Source organism: Cetorhinus maximus, chromosome 3 (genome assembly GCF_964194155.1).
Source record: "Cetorhinus maximus chromosome 3, sCetMax3.hap1.1, whole genome shotgun sequence".
Taxonomy (NCBI): Eukaryota; Metazoa; Chordata; class Chondrichthyes; order Lamniformes; family Cetorhinidae; genus Cetorhinus; species Cetorhinus maximus.
The window spans coordinates 90,666,225-90,690,804 of NC_135881.1; the positions used below are offsets into that span (position 1 = coordinate 90,666,225).

The 24,580-nt window shown below is 41.9% G+C and overlaps 1 protein-coding gene across 3 annotated transcripts in view; it reads left to right on the plus strand.

Moving 5' to 3' along the window:
* tmem245 (transmembrane protein 245) overlaps positions 1–24,580 on the plus strand; it is a 209,956-nt gene that overhangs the window by 94,173 nt on the left and 91,203 nt on the right. For all 3 annotated transcript variants that reach the window (XR_013576178.1, XM_078538661.1, XM_078538662.1), the window contains 5 exons: positions 8,978–9,082; positions 11,234–11,316; positions 15,399–15,489; positions 17,451–17,549; positions 18,102–18,233. Coding sequence is in view for 2 of the 3 variants with exons in the window: in XM_078538661.1 (XP_078394787.1) it covers positions 8,978–9,082; positions 11,234–11,316; positions 15,399–15,489; positions 17,451–17,549; positions 18,102–18,233 (510 nt within the window). In the remaining variant the exon portion in view is untranslated. The remainder of the gene's footprint in view (positions 1–8,977; positions 9,083–11,233; positions 11,317–15,398; positions 15,490–17,450; positions 17,550–18,101; positions 18,234–24,580) is intronic.

A 24,580-nucleotide genomic window follows, 5' to 3' on the forward strand; every position in this document is an offset into this window, starting at 1 on the left:
TTGTTTTGTTTAATTTCACTTTATATACAATAAAGTTAGTTTTTGTTGAAAAGCGTGAAATATTGTGGTGTAATTCTGTCAGTCAATTGCTGGGTGTTCGGATTTCTTCTTTAAACGTAACATGTTAGCAGAAGCATGTTTGGATGCCTGTGGGTAACGTACTCCCTGAAGCTGGGCCTTCAATTAATGCAAGTGAGCAGGTAGATTTTAATTAGCAGCCTTGTGAGACACAAGGGATATTTGTCCATCAGTGCATGATTGTTATGCACAAGAAGAGGCTCATGCAGGTCTACTCATGGGAGGTTTCATGATGCATTCATACTGCAGTATTCCAGACCTTCGTATTCCAAGAAGCACACTTTAAGGACAGGTGCTTAAGGGACAAGTGATATTAATTTTCAAACAAGCTCGTGACACCTGTGAACAACCCACCGATGAGGTGCAGGAAGTTTGGAAATACGGTCCTTTTGGGAGGATTAACATTCTGTATTACAACCTGGAGTTATGTTGCGACACAGACTGGGCTCACATGGAATGTGTCTCCTATTGGCAAGATCACCCCTCAAAATTGGAGGGAAGACTAGAGGAATGGGCCAAGTGTTTGCAAGAAATTGAGTACAGATGGGCTGAATTGCAAATTTGCTTCTAGGCTCATGGCTTCTGCTGTACTGATTACCTCTGTACATTGGGTCTCATAGTAAATCAATAAATTATAGAAACTTTATATTAAAAAAATATTGCAAAGAGAGCCACATGACAACAGTTGTGTCATCAAACAAGTTATTGGACTTCAAATGTCTAGATGGTTGTGGAGGTGCCCTTCAGTACTCGCCAACAAGAGTGTCTAAACTAATTGTGGTGTGCTGTGTCCTGCACAATATAGCAGCATAGCAGCCTGGATTGCGAGTTTTTTATTCATGCATGGGATATGGGCATCACTGGCTAGGCCAGCATTTATTGCCCATCCCTAATTGCCCTTGTTCAGAGGGCACTTAAGAGTCAACCACATTGCTGTGGGCCTGGAGTCACATGTAGGCCAGACCAGGTAAGGGCAGCAGATTTCCTTCCCTAAAGGACATTAGTGAACCAGATGGATTTTTACGACAATCGACAATGAATTCATGGTCATCATTAGACTTTTAATTACAGATTTTTATTGAAATCAAATTCCACCATCTGCCGTAGTGGGATTCGAACCCAGATCATTACCATGGGTCTCTAGATTACTAGTCCAGCGACAATACCACTATGCCAAAAAAAAAAGAAAAAGCAGCTCAACATTCATCTTCGAATGAGGAGAATGTAAAGGAGGAGGAAGATGATGAGGCACCCATTGTCAGACCGGCTGCTTACGTTGCTGCCAGGATGCTTTAATATCATGAAAGCTCAGTTAGTGTGAAACACAAATGAAATCCTGTGGTCTACTCTCACGAGTAGGACACCCCTGTCCCACTTTGAACAATCCTTCAACCCCTCATCCACCCAGAGGGTCCATGATGACATTCATCATGAAACATCAGTGGTGGGATAAAGTGCCACTTAACAGGCTTGTCAGAAAAGTTAGAGCCCATGGAATAAAAGGGACATGAGCAGCAGGCATACAAAATTGGCTTAATGATAGGAAATAGTGGTGAACAGCTGTTTTTTGGACTGGAGGCAAGTATACAGTGGGGATCCTCAGGGGTCAGTGTTAAGATTCCTGCTCTTTCTGATATATATTCATGACCTAATTAGGGTGCACAGGACAGAATTTCAAAATTTGCAGATGACACAAAATTTGGAACTATTGTGGACTGTGAGGAGGTTAATAATGAACTTCAGAAGGACTTAGGCTGGTGGGATGGGCGGATAGGTGGCAGATGAAGTTCCATGCAGAGAAGTGTGAAATGATTCAATTTGGTAGTAAGCAAGAGGAGAGGCAATATAAAATAAAGGGTACAATTTCAAAATGGGTGCAGGAGCATAGGGATCTGGAGATATATGTTAACTAATCATTGAAGGTGGAAGGCAAGGTTGAGAAAGTTATTAATTAAACATTCAGGATCCTGGGCAAGTAGGGGCACAGGCGACAAAAGCAAGGAAGTTACGATAAACCTGAATAAAGATTGGTTCCACCTTAACTAGAATATTGTGTCCAGTTCTGGGCACCACACTTTATAAAGAATGTGAAGGCATTAGAGAGAGTGTAGAAAAGAGTCATGAGAATGGTTCCAGAGATGAGGGATTATAAGGGTTATGTGCACAGGTTGGAGAAGGTGGGGCTGTTTTCCTTGGAGAAGATTGAGGAGATTTGATAGATGTGCTCAAAATTATGAGTGGTCAGGACAGAGTAGATATGGAGAAACTGGTGGAAGTGTCGAGATCCAGAAGTCACTAATTTAAGCTGATTGGCAAAAGAACCAATGATGACATGAGATTCGTTAGTGAGGGGAGTAGACCGGTGCTTCTGCGGCCGTAGACGTGACTCTAGGATGGTATGTAGCCTCCTGTGTGCCAGGGTCAAGGATGTTATGGAACCACTGCAGGGCATTCTGAAGGGGGAGGGTGAGCAGCGAGAGGTCGTGGTCCATGTTGGGACCAATAACATAGGAAGAAAGAGAAATGAGGTCCTGCAAGCAGACTTTAGGGAGTTAGGTAGGAAATTGAAAAGCAGAACTTCAAGTAATCTCCGGATTACTCCCTGTGCCACGCAGTAGTGAGTATAGGAACAGAAGGATAGAGCAGATGAATGCGTGGTTGGAGAGATAGTGGAGGGAGGGAGGGAGGACTTTAGATTCCTGGGGCATTGGGACCATTTCCGGGGGAGGTGGGACCTGTACAGGTTGCATTTGAACAGGAACAGGATGAACATCCTCGCAGAGAGGTTTGTTCATGCTGTTGAGGCGAATTTAAACTAAATTGGCAGGCGGATGGGATCCTGAAAAATAGTTCAGAGGGGAGAGAAGCTGAGATGGAATTAGAAGTTAAAACGCCAGAAAGTAAGTCTGGAAGGCAGAGCAAACATAGACTAGATAAGAAAGAAATGAGCTTAGCAAGGCTAAATGGAATGTATTTTAATGCAAGGAGCCTGAGGAATAAGACTGATGAGTTGAGCGCACAGATAGCACGTGGGAGTATGATATCATAGCTATGACCGAGGCTTGGCTAAAAGAAGGGAAGGATTGGCAGCTCAACATTCCTGGTTATAGAGTATTCAGACAAGATAGAGAGGGGGAGAGAAGAGAACGGGGGATTGCAATATTGATCAAGAAAACAATTATAGTAGTGACGAGGGATGATATCTTGGAAGGATCATCAAATGAAGCCATATGGGTCGAAGTAAAAAACACAAAAGGGCTAAACACACTGTTGGGTGTGTACTATAAGCCCCCAAACAGTCAGGGAGAGATAGAGGATCAAATATGTAATGAAATTTCAGAGACGTGTAAGAATAATAAGGTAGTAATAGGGGATTTTAACTACCCAAATATTAACTGGGATAGTTTTAGTGTGCAGGGTAGGGAGGGAGCAAAATTCTTAAGTTGCATCCAGGAGAAATTTTTCAGCCAATATGTAGAAAGTCCAACAAGAAAGGGGACAGTTCTGGACCTAATATTTGGAAATGAGCCTGGGCAGGTGGAAGGCATATCAGTAGGGGAGCATTTTGGAGATAGTAACCATAACTCATTTAGATTTAGGATAATTATAGAAAAAGATAAGGTTGGGCCGGGAATATAAGTTCTAAACTGGGGAAAGACTAATTTTACTAAGATGACATACGATTTGGCACAAGTGGACTGGAAGCAGCTTCTTGCAGATGAAACTGGCAGAGCAGAGGGAGGCATTCAAGGAGGAAATAACGAGAGTACAGGGCAAATATGTTCTCATAAAGACAAAGAGGGGAACCAAGTCCAGAGAACCCTGAATGTCAAGGGACATAAAGGCTAGGATTAAGAAAAAAAGAGAAGCTTATGGCAGATACCGAGGGCTCAATACGGCAGAGTCCTTAGAGAAGTATAAAAAGTGCAGGGAAGAGCTTAAAAAGGAAATTAGGAAAGCTAAGAGAGTGCATGAGAAAGCATTGGTGGGTAGAATAAAAGAAAACCCAAAGGGGTTTTTTAACTACATAAAGAGCAAGAGAATAACTAAGGGAAAGAGTAGGGCCAATTAGGGACCACAGAGGTAATGTGTGTGTGGACCCGGAAGAGGTGGGTGCAGTCCTGAATGAATACTTTGCGTTGGTATTCGCAATGGGAAAAGGACGATGTAGGTATAGACATCAGGCACCTCACAATTCTTTCTGGTATCTTCCCCACCACTGAGGCTAGACCGAAATATTAGCGAAAATTGACACAGAGAGAGAGGAGGACTGGAGGACTGCTAATGCTGTCCCATTATTAAAAAAGGGAGGAAGGGATAGACCAGGAAATTACAGGCCAGTCAATCTAACCTTGGTGGTGGGGAAAATACTAGAAAGAATTGAGGGACCGAATATATCTGCACTTGGAGAGACACAGATTAATCAGGGATAGTCAGCATAGATTTGTTAAGGGAAGGTCACGTTGAACAAATTTGATCAAATTTTTTGAGGAGATAACCAGGAGTGTTGATGAGGGTAATGAATTTGATGTGGTCTACATGGACTTTAGCAAAGCTTTAGATAAGGTCCCTCATGGCAGACTGATCAAGAAACTAAGAGCCCATGGAATCGAAGGCAAAGTGGCAAGTTGGATCAAAAATTGGCTGAGAGGCAGGAAGCAAAGGGTGATGGTAGAGGGACGTTTCTGTGATTAGAGATCTGTTTCCAGTGGGGTTCCACAGGGCTCAGTGCTGGGGTGCTTGCTGTTTGTGGTGTACATAAATGATTTGGACTTAAATGTAGGGCGTATGATGAAGAAATTCACGGATGACACGAAAATTGGTAAAGTAGTAAACAATGAGGAGGATAGCCATAATCTGCAAGAAGATATCAATGGACTGGTCAGGTTGGCAGAGCAGTGGCAAATAGAATTCAACCCAGAAAAGTGTGAGGTAATGCACTTGGGGAGGGCTAACAAGGCAAGGGATTACACTATGAAGGGTAGGACCCTGGAAAGTACTGAAGATCAGAGGGACCTTGGTGTGCATATCCATAGATCCCTGAAGGCAGCTGGGTAGTAGATAAGGTGGTTAAGAAGGCGTAAGGGATACTTGTTTTATTAGCCGAGGCGCAGAATACATGAGCAAGGAGGTTATGCTGGAACTGCATAAAATGCTGGTTAGGTCACAACTGGAGTACTGGTGCATTTCTGGTCACCACATTATAGGAAGGATGTGATTGCACTGGAGAGGCTGCAGAGAAGAGTTACCAGGATGATGCCTGGGCTGGAGGGTCTGAGCGATGAGGAAAGATTGGATAGGCTGGGGTTGTTTCCCTTGGAGCAACGAAGGTTGAGAGGTTACCTGATAGAGGTGTATAAGATTATGAGGGGCATAGATAGGGTGGATAGGAAGGCACTTTTTCCATTAGTAGAGGGGTCAATAACCAGGGGTCATAGATTTAAGGTAAGAGGTAGAAGGCTAAGAGGGGAGTTGAGAGATTTTTTCACCTAGAGGGTGGTGGGAGTCTGGAACTCACTGCCTGAATGGGTGGTTGAGTCAAACTCTCATAACATTTAAGAAGCATTTAGATATTCACTTGCGTTGCCATAGCCTCCAGGGCTATGGGCCAAGCGCTGGAAAATGGGATTAGTGTAGTCAGATATTTGTTGACCAGCGTGGACATGATGGGCCGAATGGCCTCTTTCTGTGCTGTAGACATAGAAACATAGAAAATTGGAGCAGGAGTAGGCCATTCGGCCCTTCGAGCCTGCTCCGTCATTCATTATGATCATGGCTGATCATCCAACTCAATAGCCTGCTCCCACTTTCTCCCCATATCCTTTGATCCCTTTCGCCTGAACAGCAATATCTAACTCCTTCTTGAAAGTCTATGAGTCCATAACCAAATTTTTTACACAGCAAGTGATTAGGAACTGGAATGCGCTGCATGCACGTGTGATTGAGGCAGATTCAGTCATGGCTTTCAAAAGAGAGTTAGACAATTACTGGGTTATCTGAAGAGGAAAAGTTTGTAGGGGAGCGTAACCATGCTATGATTCTAAGTGAAATGGTGTCTTGGCACCCAGGACACCATATTGGACAAAACATGAAAATGGTGCCAATCAATAAGTTTTATGTGACATTAAAAAGAAGACAACAATCTTATAACTTTTCAAACATCCATGTGCCTAAATTTTGTGAATTACAAGTTCTTGAACTCTCACTTCCTACAGCTTCCATGTGATGTACCCCATGTGATTTCGGCAAAGATAGAGGCGGGCAGCTCAGACCCACGCTGCGATGCTTTTGGTTTAGGCTTTCTGGGTCTTGACTCTTTCTGCTGCGCACATGCAGGAGCAGATTCAGCCACCAGGAAACATGGCTGGGGTAACTGGCTGGAGTGGGGGGGCGATGCAACGAGTAATATGTGAGAGTGCTTTGGAGTTTTTATTTCCATGTCCACTTCTGTTGTCATCCCTCTCTTGGACCAGGTCACATTACTCCAACCACTCTGCTGTAGACCAGGTTGTTGGAGATCGTGGGTATGGTATCTGTAATCCTGTTTAAGTCAGCAGACATATGCTGCAAAGAATGACTGGAATGAACACAGATTTGACTCAACATTTGAATTTGCATCCAAAGTACTATTTTGCTAGAAGTGACTTTTTTTTTATTTGTTCACGGGATGTGGGCATCGCTGGCTGGGTCAGCATTTACTGCCCATCCCTAGTTGCCCTTGAGAAGGTGGTGATGAGCTGCCTCCTTGAATCGCTGCAGTCCATGTGGCATAGGTACACCCACAGTGCTGTTAGGAAGGGAGTTCCAGGATTTTGACCCAGCGACAGTGAAGGAACGGTGATACTTTTCCAAGTCAGGATGGTGAGTGGCTTGGAGGGGAACTCGCAGGTGGCAGTGTTCCCATCTATCTGCTGCTCTTGTCCTTTTAGATGGTAGTGGTCGCGGGTTTGGAAGGTGCTGTCGAAGGAGCCTTGGTGAATTTCTGCAGTGCACCTTGTAGCTAGAACACACTGCAGCTACTGTGCGTCGGTGGTGGAAGGAGTGAATGTTTGTGATATGGTGCCAATCAAGCGGGCTGCTTTGTCCTGGACGGTGTCAAGCTTCTTGAGTATTGTTGGAGCTGCATTCATCCAGGCAAGTGGGGAGTATTCCATCACACTCCTGACTTATGCCTTGTAGATGGTGGACAGGCTTCGGGGAGTCAGGAGGTGAGTTACTCATCGCGCTATTTCTAGCCTCTGACCTGCTGTTATAGCCGCAGTATTTATATGGCTATTCCAGTTCAGTTTCTGGTCAATGGTAACCCCCAGGATGTTGATGATAGGGGATTCAATGATAGTAATGCCATTGAACATCAGGGGACGATGGTTGGATTCTCTCTTGTTGGAGATGGTCATTGCCTGGCACTTGTGTGGCGTGAGTGTTACTTGCCACTTGTCAGCCCAAGCCTGAATATTGTCCAGGTCTTGCTGCATTTGAACATGGACTCCTTCAGTATCTGAGGAGTTGTGAATGATGCTGAACATTGTGCAATCATCAACGAACATCCCCACTTCTAACCTTATGGTGGAAGAAAGGTCATTGATGAAGCAGGTGAAGATGGTTGGGCCTAGGTCACTACCCTGAGGAACTCTTGCAGTGATGTCCTGACCTCCAACAAGCACAACCATTTTCCTTGGTCCTGGGTATGATTCGAACCAGCGGAGAGTTTTCCCCCTGATTCACATTGACCCCAGTTTTGCTAGGGCTCCTTAATGCCACACTCGGTCAAATGCAGCCTTGATGTCAAGGGCAGTCACTCTTGCCTCACCTGATAACCTCACTGCCTGATAATCAACTAAAAGCGTACAAAGTCAGCTGCTTCATATTTAAGATAAAATCTGTTGGAATCACTGTGATTAGTCGAAGTTCAATCCTATCTGGAATCTGCAACTGTCTGAAATTCTCCCACTTTTAATGAGTGCAAGAGTAATGAAAAAGGGAGGATAAAGATTCCCTCCACCGTGGCCGATTTCATCTGTCCACTAGTCAGCTTGAGTGACTTTATCAGAGAATGGATTCATAATTCTAGTTACATCATCCACCATGCATAGCAGGCAAATTACATTGACACCAAGGTACCCATGGCAGGGATTGTGCTAACAAAGGACAATAGCAAAATGCTGGATACGTTCACTAAGTATACCAGTTGGAAAAAATAGGAGTTGTCGTTTCAGATGTTGATTCTTCATTGAAATTAACGTGCTGATCCTCTAATTGTTCTTCTGGATATCAAAACATCTAATTATACATCTGAACATTTCTTGTGTCCAACCTGACGCATTACTGAAATTTACAGTTGATTGGTGTTTGTGAGAAATAGATAAATTACAGCAGGTTGTTGGAGTAGCCTGCAGAGAATTGAAAGCTATATTTAACTTTCATTACATCACTTCTGGGAGTATAGAAGATTAAGTTGACTGCATAAAGAAAATATAATTTCTTTCAGCATTACAATCAAGTGTGATTTGAATTATAATTATGCACCAGATAGAGATAAATGTACAGAAATATTCACTGAAGAGTTTTTGATTTTGTTTTACCAATCATATTTTGGCATAAGATTAACATTACAGTCAAACTTCTTTGCAACAAATGCCAAAGGACCAACAAAGTAGCTCCGGGGTAATCAAGGATCTGCTCTTGCTCTGATTTTAGTGTGCATCTGCCAGAGCTAGATGGGAAACGCTGATCATAATGGGTTTTGATTGAAATATTTATAATAGCTGTTCTTGTGTAAGTAATTGACAAATCTATAGCACAAGTTTCTGCGTGTTTTAATTAAGCATATAGAATTTAAATATATCACTCAATTGGTACATCTATCATATATGAAATCTGTTTTGCTTTTATTCTGCAGATTATTTTTTGTCTGGAGAAATCACTGGATAAATTGATCAGTATTTTTATCATCTTTTTGTTGGTTATGGGAACGTTACTCCTGGCTCTGCTCCTTACTGCAAAGGTATGGTTTGCAAAAATATAATAGGGAAAGCTGGATATCCTCTGGTTACGGAGTATGCTGAATGTTTTTTTCACTTCCACGTTGCTTAAAGATTAGGTTTTTATCTAACTTCACATTGTCCAGCTTAAATGTATCCTTTTTTCTACAATTTATGACTTGACATTTAAAAACAGTATTGAGAAGGGGAGCTTGCACCCAGAACTTTAGGTCACATTCAGATAGCTGTCGTCATCTTGTAATTGACAATGCAAGTTGTTATAATCTATTTTATGTGAAACTCCCTGTAATACCTAAATGTTTGGAGTAGAATTGATTAAGCTTGTTAAAATTGTAACCACTGTTTTGTTCTGTTCTCAGTGCTCTTATTCTACTTGTTTTATAATGTTCACTTAGCCAATTGGAAGTCAAATTCTGGGACTGCTTACTTAAAGTGACATGGTTTGATGTCAAATTGAAGATTTTGAGATGTCGATTTGGATAAAAGCTAGATACCTTTTTTGTGGGATAATTAATACTTTATCACCTTTAAACCCTGTAACAATTGTGTATCCTTTGCTAGTTCAACTGGTATGTACAATTTACACATTCTGACCTGATAATCAGAGAAAATCACTGGGGCATTAAAATTAGAAATAAAACTTGACTCTATAAACATTACAAATTTTGAAATGTTCAGTCTAGATTCTCAGAAATTTTCAAACTTTTCTATGCAAGGCACCCACGTTCCTAGCATTGATACTTTCGGGAATCGATTGTCCTGATTTGCAAAAGACCCTGTAAGGTACCTAAAGGGAAACCCTCAAATATTGCAGGAAATATTTATTAGTATGCAGCTGTAGAAATAATGTATGAACAACTTAACAAATACAAAATCCCTGATATACGCAGCCTACACAGACGAAGACTGTGCAGGATTCAGTTTAAAATGTCGCAAGACAAAAATGCATTCTCCATTGTAAATCTGTTGTTGCCAGAGTCTTTCAGAAGAGAACAATGCTTTCCTTCATATACTGCATTCACTGAATTTCTTCCCAGTCTGAATTTGCTGATGTACTTTCAAATGAGAATTAATTATAACTATCCGTACTAGAGGCAACTGGCTAACTTGAATCTAAAATCTAAAAATATTTGCTTAAAAATGAGTGGTATGGGTAGGCAGAGCATGAGGGAGTTTAACTCAACCCATCAGCTGCTGAAACCCTCAATCTAGACTTTTGTTCCCTCCAGCCTTGAGTAATCCAGTGCTCTTCTGGCTGGCAACCCCTCTTCCACCCTCCATAAACTTGAGCTCATCCAAAACTCTGCTGCCGGTATCCTGAATCTCACCAAGTTCCCTTCACCCATCAACCCTGTTCTCACTGACTTTTATTGGCTCCCAGCCCATCAACGTCTCTATTTCAAAATTCCCGTCTTGTTCAAATCTTTTCATTGTTCTCACAATCTCTGTAACCTCCCACCAACCCTTTGACAGCTCTACATTCCTCCAGTTCTGACCTCTTGATTTCTTTCACCCCTCCTTTGCGAACGATGCCTTCAATTGTCTAGGCTCTAAGCTCTGGAATTCCCTTCCTAAACCACTTCACACACCTTTCCTCCTTTTAAGATGGTCCTTAATGCATACTGCTTTTACCAACTTTTTGGTCATCTATCCTTGTATCTCTTTCTGTTGGTTCGGTGTCAAATTTTGCTTTGTTTCTTTGCAGCACCTCAGGATGTTTTTCTATGTTAAATGCAAGTTCTGTTGAATGCTCACTGCCTCTTCACTGATGTAGGTGTGGGAATGCTTAGGGGAGCTTAGAAACAGAAATATGTGGGATGTCCTGACTGGACTATTGTATACTTCCTCATTGCCAACCAAAGCAAAGCATAAATGTTATTCTGAGAGCAGTTCATCTGTGAATCCTTGCAATAGCAGAGGCTATGTTTGAGAAGCGCCTACCCTGAAGTGTGCATGTGTGAGTCATCTCTTTCAACAGAGTGTTCATGCCTTCATCCAAAATGATTACGAAAATGCAATTTGGGCATAAAACCAAAATAAAATTCAATAATAATTCTGACATGAAATTACTTCATGTTTCAAAGTCTTGAGAAAATAATGTTTTCTTTCTGCTTACTCTTGAATGTTTCTGATTAAGTGCTGTTTTTCTGCAGGTTCATGAGGAAAGTGTCCACATGATCAAAGTCACTAGCAGCCTGATTAATGAGACTGTTGCTAACCATCCTGAATGGGCAAAGTAAGCCTCAAAACTAAAAATATATTAGTATATTTATTTTGAGTTTTCTTATGTCTGTAATTTTCCCCTCTTCCCATTGTACCTGCTCAACCCTAAAGATAGTCACACTTCTGCTTTATCATTTTGGCTAAAAGGAAAATGTTAGGTAAGTTAATTGAGTTAAAGGAAGGAAAAATGCCAGGAGCTTGGACTCTGAGGAGATAAAGGAAGAAATTGTCATGTTCCTAGAAATTACAAAACTATATTTTAGGGCTCTGTTGAGAATGGGTGCATGGGGGAGTTGGAGGGGGGGCGGGGCGGGAAGAGTTATTTTTTATTCTTGGAATGTGAACATTGCTGGCAAGGCCAGCATTTATTGCCCATGCCTAATTGCCCTGGAGAAGATGGTGCTGAGCTGCCACCTTGAACCGCTACAGTCCACGTGTTGTAGTTATACCCACAATGAAGTTAGTGAGGGGTTTTCAGGATTTTGACCCAGTGACCATGAAGGAATAGCAATATAGCTCTAAGTCAGGGTGATGTGTGGCTTGGAGGGGCCAACTTGCAAGTGGTGGTACATAAAAACATAAGAAATAGGAGCAGGCGTAGGCCATTTGGCCCCTCAAGCCTGTCCTGCCATTCAAAAATATCATGGCTGATCTGCCCCAGGTCTCAACTCTTCTTTTGTGCCAGCTCCTTATAGCCCACAACTCCCTGATATTTCAAAAATCTGTCTACCTCCTCTTTAAAGTGATCTAGCCTCCACAACTCTCTGGGGTAGAGAATTCTAGACATTCACTACCCTCTGAGAGAAGAAATTCCTTTGCATCTTAGTTTTAAATGTGTGCCCCCATATTCTGTAACCATGTCCCCTAGTTCGAGATTCTCCCACTAGTGGAAACATCTTCTCAATATCTAGGCAGGCGGTAGAGGTTGCTGTCGAAAGAGCATTGGTGAGTGGCCAACATAATGGAGATAACTAATCTATGTAATTACAGGCCAGTTAGTTTATCATCTGTGACAGGGAAAATTCTAGTGTCACTAATAAAGGATAAAATTACCATACAATAGACAAAGGAGAAAATAGCTATCAATAGTAGGCATGGAATTCAAAAGACATGATTGTGATTGATACATCTCATCAGATTTCTTGAGGGGGTAATGGACATGGTAGGCAGGGTCAGCCATTGGTACGGTGATGAACTTTTGAACGAAAAGTGATGAAAGTCAGTATAAACAGTATAATCTTGAACTAGATACATGAGCAGAGACTATGTTTAAAAAATGAAAATGGGATCTTTGGCTTGATAAATGGAGGAGTAGTGTACAAAAATAAGGAAGATATATAAATCTTTATAGGTCACTAGTTAGACCTCAGAGTATTGTGTCCAGTCCTAGACAGCATGCTTTCGAGGATGCAGAGGAGATTACTGGAATGGTCCCAGGAATAAGGGGTTTTAGTGATGTGGAGAGACTAGAGAAGCTGGAATTGTTCTCCTTCAGAGTAGAAAAGGTTAAGTAGAGATATAATAGAAATGTTTAAAATTAATGAGCGGTCTTGTTATAGTAGATAGGGAGAAATGGTTTCCAGTGGGTCTGTAACCAGAGCAGACAGATTTGAAATAATTGGCCTAAAAGCCGGTGATAAAATTTACTCCGTGATGATCTGTAATGCTTTGCCTGAAAGGTTGGTAAAAACAGGTTCAATGCTAGCTTTCAAAAGGAAATTGAATCTCTTCTTAAAAAGGAAAAAAATTGCAGGGCAGTGGGGAAAAGAGTTGGGGAGTGAAAGTAATTGGTAGCTCTGAGAGCCAACACAGTGGGTTGAATGGCTTCCTTTTGTGCTGTATGATTCTAGTTCTTATGAACATTGAGAAAGCCTTTGACAAGTTGCTAATAGATTGAGTACTGAGGTATGAACAGGATAGTAATTGGATTTGGCAAAATTTGTTAGAAGGAAGTAAAAATTAAGGACTGTTCTTCAGAGCAGTTGGAAATATTTAGTGGGGTCTCACAGGACACTTGGGGTCAATTCTATTCAGTGCATATCAACAATTTTGATAGAGCCCTAAAGAGATTGGTCAAATTTGCATATTATACTAAGATAGGAAGTATAGTTAAATCTTTTGTAGACGAAAGAAAGGTGCATATGTGTAATGATGGTGGTAGGACTGAAAAATGGCAGATGGAATACATTTTGAGAATGGTTGCAGCACAGCAGGGGGTAATTCGACCTATTATGTTCGTGCCAGCTCTTTGCAAGAGCAGTTCATCTAGTCCCATGCATCCCCCTTTTCCCCATAATTAAAATAACAGCATTAATTATACTCTGAACGGAAGTAGGTTCAATGCTATACAAAAACGGGGGGTGTTGCGGGTATAGATTTGCACAACATTAAAGGTACCTCGGGTTGATAAAACTTTTTTGAAAGGTTGATACAATTCTAGGTCTTATCACAGGTATAGAATGTAAAAGCCAAAAAGTAATTCTGAGCCTCAATGAAACCTTAAGACCAGAATCATAGGATGGTTACAGCACAGAAGGAGGCCAGTTGGCATGTTGTGTCTGGAGTGACTTCCTGTACCTGTAGTAGCTCCCTGTAAGAGCAAGTCAACAAGTCCCATTCCCCTGCCTTTTTGCCTTAGTTTTGCAAACCTTTTCCCCTCAGATGAGTATCTAATTCCCTTTTGAAAGTTGTGATTGAATTTGCTTCTACCACACTCTCAATGCATTCCAGATCCTTACCATCACTGTCTTAAAAATCTCCTCTTGTTGCCTTTGGTTCTTTTGCCGATCACTTTAAACTGGTGTCCTCTTGTTCTCAGCCTTTCCATCAATGGAAGCAGTTTCTCCCCTATTTCTTCTGTCCGGACTCCTCAGAATTTTGAAAACTAAATCTCCTCTCAACCTTCTTTTCTGAGTAGAACAACCCTAACTTCTAAAATCTATCCTCTTAACTGAAGTTCTTCATCCCTGGAATCATTCTCGTAAAACCTTTTTGCACCCTCTCCAACGCCTTTACATCCTTCCTAAAGTGTGTTGCCCAGAATTCGGCGCGATATTCCAGTTGAGGCGAAACCAGTATTTTATAAAAAGTTCACCATAATTTCCAGTATTAGGCTGCATGCTATAGGAAGGATATTAAATCTTCAGCGAGGGTACAACTCTGATTCATTAGGATGTAGCAGTATAAGGAAATGTAAGTAGGAAGAAGGACATGAAAAATTTTATTTTTTTTGTTGGAATGATGCAGAATACGGAATAATTTGGCATAATATAAAAACATATAGGCCAGGATTTTCAGCCCTGTCGTGGGCGAGGCGGCGCCCCAGCCAGAAGTCAATTGACTTGTGGCGGGACCAGAAGATCCCGGCGGCGGGCGGGTATAGAAAATCCCGCCCATAATACGAATGGATGAAACGGCGTTAATAGAAGCTGCCTGTTTCAGTAGTTCAGGGGTCAAGAGTGAGGGTTCACAGAGACAAATTAAGATGCAAGTTAGAATAGAGCGTAGGAGAAACTCCATGTAGAATTGTGAAGCTGTAGAATTTGTTTGTGGTTGAGGCAGGAAGTATGTCAACATTTAAGATTAATTGAATAGTTGGATGAAGGAAAATAAGCTGTTTGGATATGGGAACAGGACGGGGTTAGTACTGTTTGCTTGTGTGGAAGGTAAACGCCAACACTAACTGTTTGGGTTAAATAACCTGTTTCTTTGTTCTTTCTATGTATATCTTCATGCGAATTGTTTAGGAGGAAGAAAACGGATAATAGATTAGATAAATATTTTTGTTAAAGAGGATAGTGGATCTTTTGGGGGCATATTGCCTAAAAGTAAGAAGTACAGGCCAGCTAGTGGTAAGATATTTAACAAGTAATTTAAAGTAGTTTTAAATGTTAACTCTTAATGCCATTTTAGTACCCCACTAGGATATAAATTTTCAGGGTACAAAATTGGCGAGTGGACGATTGCCTTACTTTGAGTAACATGAGTTGAGTTTTCGTAGTTCGGAATGAAGTGTGGTTTACTTTTCACGAGTTTTAAGTTAATCTTCTCTGCTCCAATTTTCATGTCACTTTTTGATGCCTTGAATTGTTTCAGCTGGCTTCCTGAGGCCCAGGTAATCCAGAAGGCATTAAATTCTGCTGCCAACAATGTATACCAGTATGGAAGAGAGTGGATAACCCACAAGGTAAAGTATAAATTTTTACATTTAATATCTGATACCATTTAAGTTAAAATACTATGGTACAGAGTAGTATTATGTTTAATTCTCATCATGGACATTTCGTTTTTGTTCCGTTGACATAGACGGCGCTAGTGAACAGTTCGAAAGCAGAACTGCAACTAGGTTTCACCTGGTGAGGAGTAGAATGTGGCACTTAGTCTTACAAATAGTCCCATGGACTTCCTCAACTAGTATTGGATCAACTTTTACTTTCCCTGTTTCTTCATTTCCCTAAACCTCTTTGTTTTCCACTTTTCCCAATTTCGCCAACAAAGAGAAATTGAAAAAGAATGAAGTGGCTCATGTGACTGTATCAAAATCATGACCTAGACTTTGTCCCAACAACTGCGAATGCTGAGAAGTTTGTTGCAATTGAAGGCCACAACAACACCGCAACTCCGAGGAGTTCAATTACGTTTGAATCCAGAAGTTGTGGTTCACCTGAAAGGGCTTCAGGGGAGCCCATGCTGATGGTCCTGCTGGGACCTGTCAGCCTGCAATTTGGACTGATTGCCCTGCAGTTATAGGGCTCCTCCTAACAGGTGCAGTGTATGCTCAGGAGTGCAGCTCTATAAATCAGCAGGAATGTGAAAACACTCCCACATCCCCACCCTCCTGGGCTCCACTCCCTCTCCCTGAGCTCCTGGCTCCTCACTCTGCCGATGACGAAGAAGAGCCAGGTGTTGGGAACCAGGCACAATGATGACGGGTGATTGGGGAGCCATAGATGATGGGCTGAGCAACATTAGCAACGTTCACTTCATTGAGCACAAAAAATTCCAAAAACACAAGTATCAAAAATACTTGGGTTTAACTATGCCAAGTCCTGGAATTACCATGCAATAACACTCATCAATATACTTCTGTCCACATTTTAAGGAGTTACACCATCCTTTTCTATGTATTATCTGGAATGTAGGACTTGCTCAAAATCACATAATAAATGTCAAATGAATAAATCGGTGATAGACATAAGATACAGCATACATTTTTAAAGTAATAGAGGGTTGAATGCAACCGACCACACCCACCCACAAAGTGGCTCCTCAGTCCCACCGAAGTCGGAGAAGAGCCGGGGTAATGGGATGGGACCAGAGCTGGGGGTGGAGGAGCTGCAATTAAAAGTAAGAGAAAAAGTTGAAAATCATTGCAAACACTTATCTGTCATTGAGCTGAAGGCAGATCTTGAGGGGCCTAGCTTCAGCTCGTGATGTCAAAGGAAACATAACTTCTTTGGAATTGCACCTTGCCACTCAGACTCCCTGCTTACCTTGCTGATGGATCCGCACTGCAACTGGGAGAGCAATTTCCTGCTGCAGCCAATGGAAAAGGTAGGAACATACTTTTAAACTCAGTCAGCAGCGTACGCTTCCACTTTGCTGCTGACAGAAAGATCTGGACCATTTTGAAATTTCAGAAATGGTCTTATTTGGAAGGGTAAGCAAAGGGACAAGGTTGTTGAGTTTTGACTCCTTAATTTTTGAGGTCAGGTTGTGTCTCTGTGAAGCATCTCCTTCCTCTAATGGCACAGGAAGAACTGAAAAAGATATCTTGATTATCTATCAGGCTTAGAGTGGTGCAAACTTAACTTTTTTTTCCTACTCCTCCAGCCCTAAATACCAACAGACACACTGCTTTTCTCCAAGCCCCCTCTACCTTCCCTGCCCACCGCCTAGCCCCTCTCACTTCTCACTTCTCTCACTTCTCCCTTCAAAAACTTTCTCATAATTCTTTCCTCTTCGATCATGCTTTTGGTTGCTTCCTGTAACTTTTGTCCCACTCACGTCTTTGCTGTCCTCTGATAACCACCAAAGCACCTGGGAGCGTTTGTAACGTGAAAATTTATAGATAAATTGTTGTTACTAGGTTTTCCTTTACTTTCAACATTTTATTCTATTCTTATTAGTATTTTTGTGTTTGTTCAGCTGCATAAGATGTTAGGAGACAAGATGAACAACACAGCAGTTATTGAGAAGCAAGTACTGGAGCTGTGGGACAGATTGTATCATAATTGGTTTGTGAAGGTGAGTGTGAAAAGTGAAAAATGGTCCTAAATTCAAAAAAAAATTCTGAATATTCTTCAGATGTAAATCCAGTGAAACTAATTAGCTGAAAAACAGATTCAGCCCTTCTGTAGGTTGCCAACAAAATAAAATACAGTACACTTCTTTGCTAGAGATTGCTTTCTCAGTATTACCCCCTCTGACTTGCTTTCTTGTTGCTATGTCTCTTATTCTCTCTACCTCTGCCTCCCATTTTCTACCTCGCTCTCTGTTAATGTCTCCTGCTCCCACCCGTACTCTTGTCGCTGGTCTCCTCCTGGGTTCCTCCACTCAACAGTTCTCCAACCTGGACATCATTTCCCTATGAGACATTATCCTTCAGCTAACCTCTTATCCATTCATAGGTTTTCATTTGGAACTTTCCCAGATGTTTTAGAACTCAATATCACATCATAACTTTTCCATTATCCTTTTGAGATTTTGCTTTGAGATTGAAGTTAACAAACGACACAAAAAGTTGACTATGGCACATATTTTGACAATTTACTTTTATATTTTTTCTCCATTGCTTAGAATGTAACTCATTCTGGAAGACATAAAGGTCACAAATTGACTGTTAATCGTCAAAATAGTTGGCTCGGAGACATCTTAGACTGGCAGGATGTGGCCTCCTTCATTCACGAGAACATTGAGACTTTCCTTTCTGTGAGTATCTTAAATTTAAATTATTTAAAAATGGACACATTATCTTTGTGATATGGTTCTGACACTGACACCTTAACAGCCTAGTTTTAAAGTCTACCATATAATTTTTTCATACACGTGTTTAAGTTCTGATTAAAGAGTGTGGAGAGCAAGAGACAAGAGACCATTAAGGAGCGCTGGGAGAGAGGCGAGAACCCATTAAAGAGCGCGAGAGAACACAAAAACGTAAGAAATAGAAGCAGGAGTAGGCCATTCGGCCCTTCAAGCCTGCCCTGCCATTCAATAAGATCATGGTTGATCTGCCACAGGCCTCAACTGCTCTTTCGTGCCAGCTCCTCATAGCCCTAAACTCCCCGATATTTCAAAAATCTATCTACCTCTTTAAATACTTTCAGTGATCTAGCCTCCGCAACTCTCTGGGGTAGAGAATTCCAGGCATTCACTACCCTCTAAGAGAAGAAATTACTTCGCATCTCAGTTTTAAATTAGTGTCCCCCTACTCTGTAACTATGGGCTGAATTTCCCTCCCCTCCCCCACCTCGTTGGTGGGGCGGTGGTGGGGTTGTGCAGAAGCGGGTGGGTGTGTGCCACCAATTAAGGCCCGCCTAGCTGTGTGCTCCCTGTGCGGGCGGGAGGGATTCCCTGGGTCAGGGCCTGCGCTCTTTCACGCATGAAATAGCGCAGAAATTTCCCTGAGGCACCGAGCTGCCTCAGGGAGATCAGTTTAAGTTCCAAAAATATTATTAAAGAAAAAAAAAATTTAAGAACATGTCCCCTCATGTGAAACTGTCACATGAGCTGGCACATGTCCATTAATTTTTTCAAATAATTTTATTTAGTTAATGAACCCTTCATGAAACCTCATCCCGCCCGTGGATTAGGTTTCATGAAAAATGCGAAGGCCACCTGGGCTCTTCGCCTGCCTGCCAACCTTAAGGTTGGACAGGCAGCATTCTTAACAGCTGCACGCCTGCTGCACTGACAATCTAAATGACGAGCAGTGATGTCAGAACGTTCCCGACATCACCGCGCGTCATTTTATGCATCGACGAATGGGCCCCGCCCCTGCTCAACGACGGGAAAATTCTTCCCTATATCCCCTAGTTCAAGATTCCCTCACTAATGGAAACATCTGCTCAACATCTACCCTGTCAAGCCCCCTCAGGATCTTATACGTTCCACTAAGATCACCCCTCATTCTTCTAAACTCTAATGGATAAAGGCCTAAACTGTTTAGCTGTCTTTGATAAGTGAACCCCTTAATCCCAGGAATTAGCCTAGCGAATCTCTTTTGAACTGCCTCCAATGCCAGTATATCCTTTCTTAAATACGGGGACCAAAACTGTACACAGCACTCAGGTGTGACCTCACCAACACCCTGTACAGTTGTAACAAGACTTCCTTATTTTTAAACTCCAACCCCATAGCAACACAGGCCAAAATTCCATTTGCCGCCTTAATTACTTGCTGCACCTGCATGCTAACTTTTTTTGTTTCATGCACAAGAACACCCAGATCCCTCTGTGCTGCACTTTTTTGAAGTCTCTCTCCATTTAAATAATAGTCTGCCTTTTGATTTTTCCTAACCAAAGCGCATGATCTCACACTTTCCTACATTAAACTCCATCTGCCAAGCTTTTTCCCACTCACTCAACCTATCTATACCCCCTTGCAGATTCCTTATGTTCTCATCACAACATGCCTTTCCACCTATTTTTGTATCGTCAGCAAATTTGGATACATTACACTCTGCCCCCTCCTCCAAGTCACTAATATAGAGAGTAAATAATTGAGGCCCGAGGACTGATCCCTGTGGCACTCCACTAGTTACGTCTTTCTAACCTGATAAAGACCCATTAATCCCGACTCTCTGTCTTGTGTGTTAACCAGTCCTCAATCCATGCTGATACATTACCCCCAATATCGTGAGCTCCTATCTTGTGCAATAACCTTTTATGTGGCACCTTATCGAATGCCTTCTGGAAATCCAAATACACTACATCTATCAGTTCCTCTTTATCAACTCTGTTTGTTATATCCTCAAAGAACTCTAAACAAATTTGTCGAACATGATTTTGCTTTCACAAAGCCATGTTTGACTCTTGATTGCGTTAATCTTTTCTAAATGTCCTGCTGTCTCTTCCTTAATTATGGATTCTAACATTTTCCCAATGACAGATGTTAGGCTGACTGGCCTAGTTTCTTGCTTTTTGTCTCCCTCCCTTCTTAAACAGGGGCGTCACATTAGTGCTTTTTGCAATCCATTGGGACCCTCTGGGAATCCTATGAATTCTGGAATATTTTGACCAATGCCTCCACTATCTCTGCAGCCACTTCCTTTAAAACCCTTAGATGCAGGCCATCAGGTTCTGGCGACTTGTCTGCCTTTAGTCCCATTAGTTTGTCAAATACTTTGTCCCTCGTGATAGAGACTGTTGCAAGATCTTTCCTCCCATTAGCTCCTTGCTTATCTGATATCTTTGGAATGTTTATGGTGGCCTCCACCGTGAAGACCGATGCAAAATATTGGTTTAAATGAGTCCTTTTTTACGGGGATAAATTTTTGCTGAACGTTATGAAATATCTGCTTAAATGTCTTGTCACTGCTCATCCACTGACCTTCCCCTTAGTCTATTTTCCCAGCCCACTTTAGACAACTCTTTCTTCATACCTCTGTAATTGCCCTTATTTAAGTTGAGGACACTGGTTTGAAACCAAGTTGCTTGCCCTCAAACTGAATTTGAAATTCTACCATGTTGTGATCGCTACTCCCTAGAGGATCCTTAACTGAGATATGTCTTATTAATCCTACCTCATTACACACTACTAGATCGAAAATAGCCTGTTCCCAAGTAGGCTCTGTAACATATTTCTCTAAGAAACAATCCCTGATGCACTCTACAAATTTGTCTTCCATGTTACCCCTGCCAGTCTGTTTTGTCCAGTCAATATGTGGATTAAAATGACCCATGACAATTGTAGTGCCCTTCTTACACGCCCCCATAATTTCCTGATTTATACTTTGTCCTACAGTGAGGCAACTCTTTGGGGGCCTGTAGACACCTGTAACTTCTTTCCTTTGCTATTCCTTATTTCCACCCAAACTGATTCCACATCATGATCTATTGCACCTATATCAATACTCACTACCGCACTGATACCTTCCTTTATTAACAAAGCTACCCCCACCTCCTTTTCCCTTTTGCCTATTTTTCTGGAACTTCGAATACCTTGAATAATGAGTTCCCAGTCTTGGTCCCCCAGCAACCACATCCCTGTAATAGCCATTGAGTCGTATTCATTTATTTATCTTTGTGCCATTATTATGACACAGCCGATGGTAAAGGCTGAGCTGTTCAAATCCCAGAGGGAAACTTGAAACAACTGCCAGAACCCATTTTTGCAATTTGCATGTTTCGAGATGCAGGCTTTGAATTCAGTAGTCATAAGACCACGAGTTTCAAGGTTTTTTATAAAACTAAATTAAACATTCATTAATACAAGAAAAATTGTAAGCACGTACATATGTCTACAAAATTACCACTATAATAACTACAAAAATCCCCTAATTAATCTGACTCTGTTACACCCCTGTTAAGGCAACAGTAAAACTCATAGATTTAAGAAGACCACAGGCAAAGCACATTTGACCTTACAAATTCAAAATGAGGTTCCTTGCTAGATGGTTCCTTGCAGACACAGTTGGAGGTGTATAGGCTAGTTAGATCTTAGATGCCTCTGTGTTATACACACGGACTCCTTTCTGTGTACACCTCGCTTTTCCTTTGAATGTAAATTTTCCATTGTATCACTAGTTCCTTAAACAATAATATCCTTTCATTCCACCAATTCCATTAGTAAGCTGAAAAAAATAAACATGTTGCTTGGCATCTTCTAGCTAGGTGCAAGATTTCACCCATTCGTTTGAACGCTTTATTTAAAAATGCAAATTGCCCCCTTGACACCTATGTTTCTAAACGTCCCCATGTTTATCTAATTACCATTTCAAACCTACTTCTTTATATACATCAAAGCCTCTAGACCAGCTGGTTTTAATCCAATTAAGACACATAGAGACACAGACACCGCTAAACTCTATTTTAAAAAAAAATTCCAATAACATTATAGACATTAATTTCTTCACGACAGTCATCAACTCATCTATCTTGTTACAAATGCTGTGTGCATTCAGATGAAGTGCCTTAAGCTTTGACTTTTTATCATTATTACTCATTCTGGTTCTAATTTTTGCTGCACTGTTCTGCTTATATTTTCTGCCCCTTCCTGTCACACTTGATTATCGTTCGCCTCTTCACTATGCTGCACCTCTGCTCTCTCGTTTCTTTTTGATTTTTTTAAACATCCCTTCAATTGAACCCTCCCACCCGCTAATTAGTTTAAAGTCCTATCTACAACCATAGTTATACGTTTCGCAAGGACATTGGGCCCAGCATGGTTCAAATGAATTCGGTCCCAACGGAATAGCTCTTTCCTTCCCCAGTACTGATGCCAGTGCCCCATGAATCAGACCCCATTTCTCCCACACCAGTCTTTGAGCCATGGATTTACCTCTTTAATCTTATTTACCCTATAGCAATTTGCATGTGGCTGAGGTAGTAATCCAGAGATTATTACCTTTGTCGCTCTGCTTTTTAACTTAGCTCCAAGCTGCTCGTAGTCCCTCAGCAGAACCTCTTTCCTAGTTCTACCTAGGTCATTGGCACCTACATGGACCATGACAGCTGGATCCTTCCCCTCCCACTCCACATCCCTCTCCAGCCCAGAAGAGACGTCCTTAACCTTGGCACCAGGTAGGCAACACAGCCTTCGGGACCCTCTGTCTTTGCTGCAGAGAACAGTATTTATTCCCCTAACTATGCTATCCCCTATTATTGCATTTCTCTCTTCTCCCCCAACTTGAATAGCGCTCTGTACCATGGTGCTGTGGTCAGTTCGCTCATCCTCCCTGCAGTCTGTGCCCTCGTCCACACTGGGAGCAAGAAGCTCGTAGCTTTTAGACAAGAGCACTCGCAGTCACACCCTCCTGTCCCTGACCATGGTCCAAATTTGATGTAATTAATCTAAGGGGTGTGACTGTCTCCTGAAACACACTGCCCAGGCAACTTTCCCCCTCCCTGATGTGTCGCAGTGTCTGCAGCTCGAACTCCAGCTCATCAACTCTGAGCCGAGGTTCCTTGAACAGCCAACACTTGCTGCGGATGCGGTCACCGTGGATCGCACCGGCATCCACCAGCTCCCACATGCTACAGCTGCAACACATTGCGTGCTCAGCCATCTCTATTCTGTTTAATTAATTAATTTGGGTGTTAAATATTTTTAAAGTAAATTTCTTAACAACTCTTCAGCTGTAATAATGTCTCCTAATTTAAACCACCTGGCCAATCAAAAGAGACACGGAAGATATACCCATCAGTCACCTATCTGTTTTCCTGTGATGCCACACTTGGCTCTGACAGGTAGAAACGGGTTGAAGGGGCTCTCTGCCGCACCCCCCCCCCCCCCACCCCTCACGCAGGTCCGTTCTCCTCACGCTCTTTTATCCTGCGTATCTGCCGTTCTCCTCGTGCTTTTATCCTGTGTCTCCGCTGCTCTCTTCGCACTCTGTTATCCTGTGCCTCCACTCTCCTCACACTGTTTTATCCTGTGCCTCTGCTGCTCTCCTCACGTCCTTTTTTTCCTGTGGGAGGGAGAGATGGGAGTCCATTAAAGAGCATGGAGAGAGAGAGATGGATGAGAGTCCATTAAAGGGTGCAGAGAGAGAGATGAGAGCCCATTAAAGAGCGCGGAGAGCGAAACGAGAGTCCATTAAAGAGCGCAGAGAGAGAGGTGAGAGTTCATTAAATAGGGCGGAGAGAGAGATGAGAGTCCAATAAAGAACGCGAGAGGTAAAAGAGCGCGGAGAGCAGCTGATTGGTGAGTATTCCTAGTCTTTAAAGTAAAAGTAAGGTCTTTAGTTTTTCGAAAAACTCAGCAGGTCTAACAGCATCTGTGAAGAGAAAAACAGAGTTAACGTTTCGAGTCCGTATGACTCGAAAGAAGAGTCATACAGATTTGAAACTTTAACTCTTTTTCTCTCCACAGATGCTGTTAGACCTGTTGAGTTTTTTCAGCATTTTCTGTTTTTGTTTCAGATTTCCAGCATCCGCAGTACTTTGCTTTTATCTTTAGTTTGTGTGCAGGTCTCTAGCCTTTTTTCTCTTTTTTTTTAAAAACAGCTCAAGTATATGATCGATACTGGTGTGTAAAAAAAAAAGATAGTAATAATTACAGTAAAGTGTATAGAGCAGGGGATTCTTCAAGTTTAAAGATCAGGGATACGAGAGTAA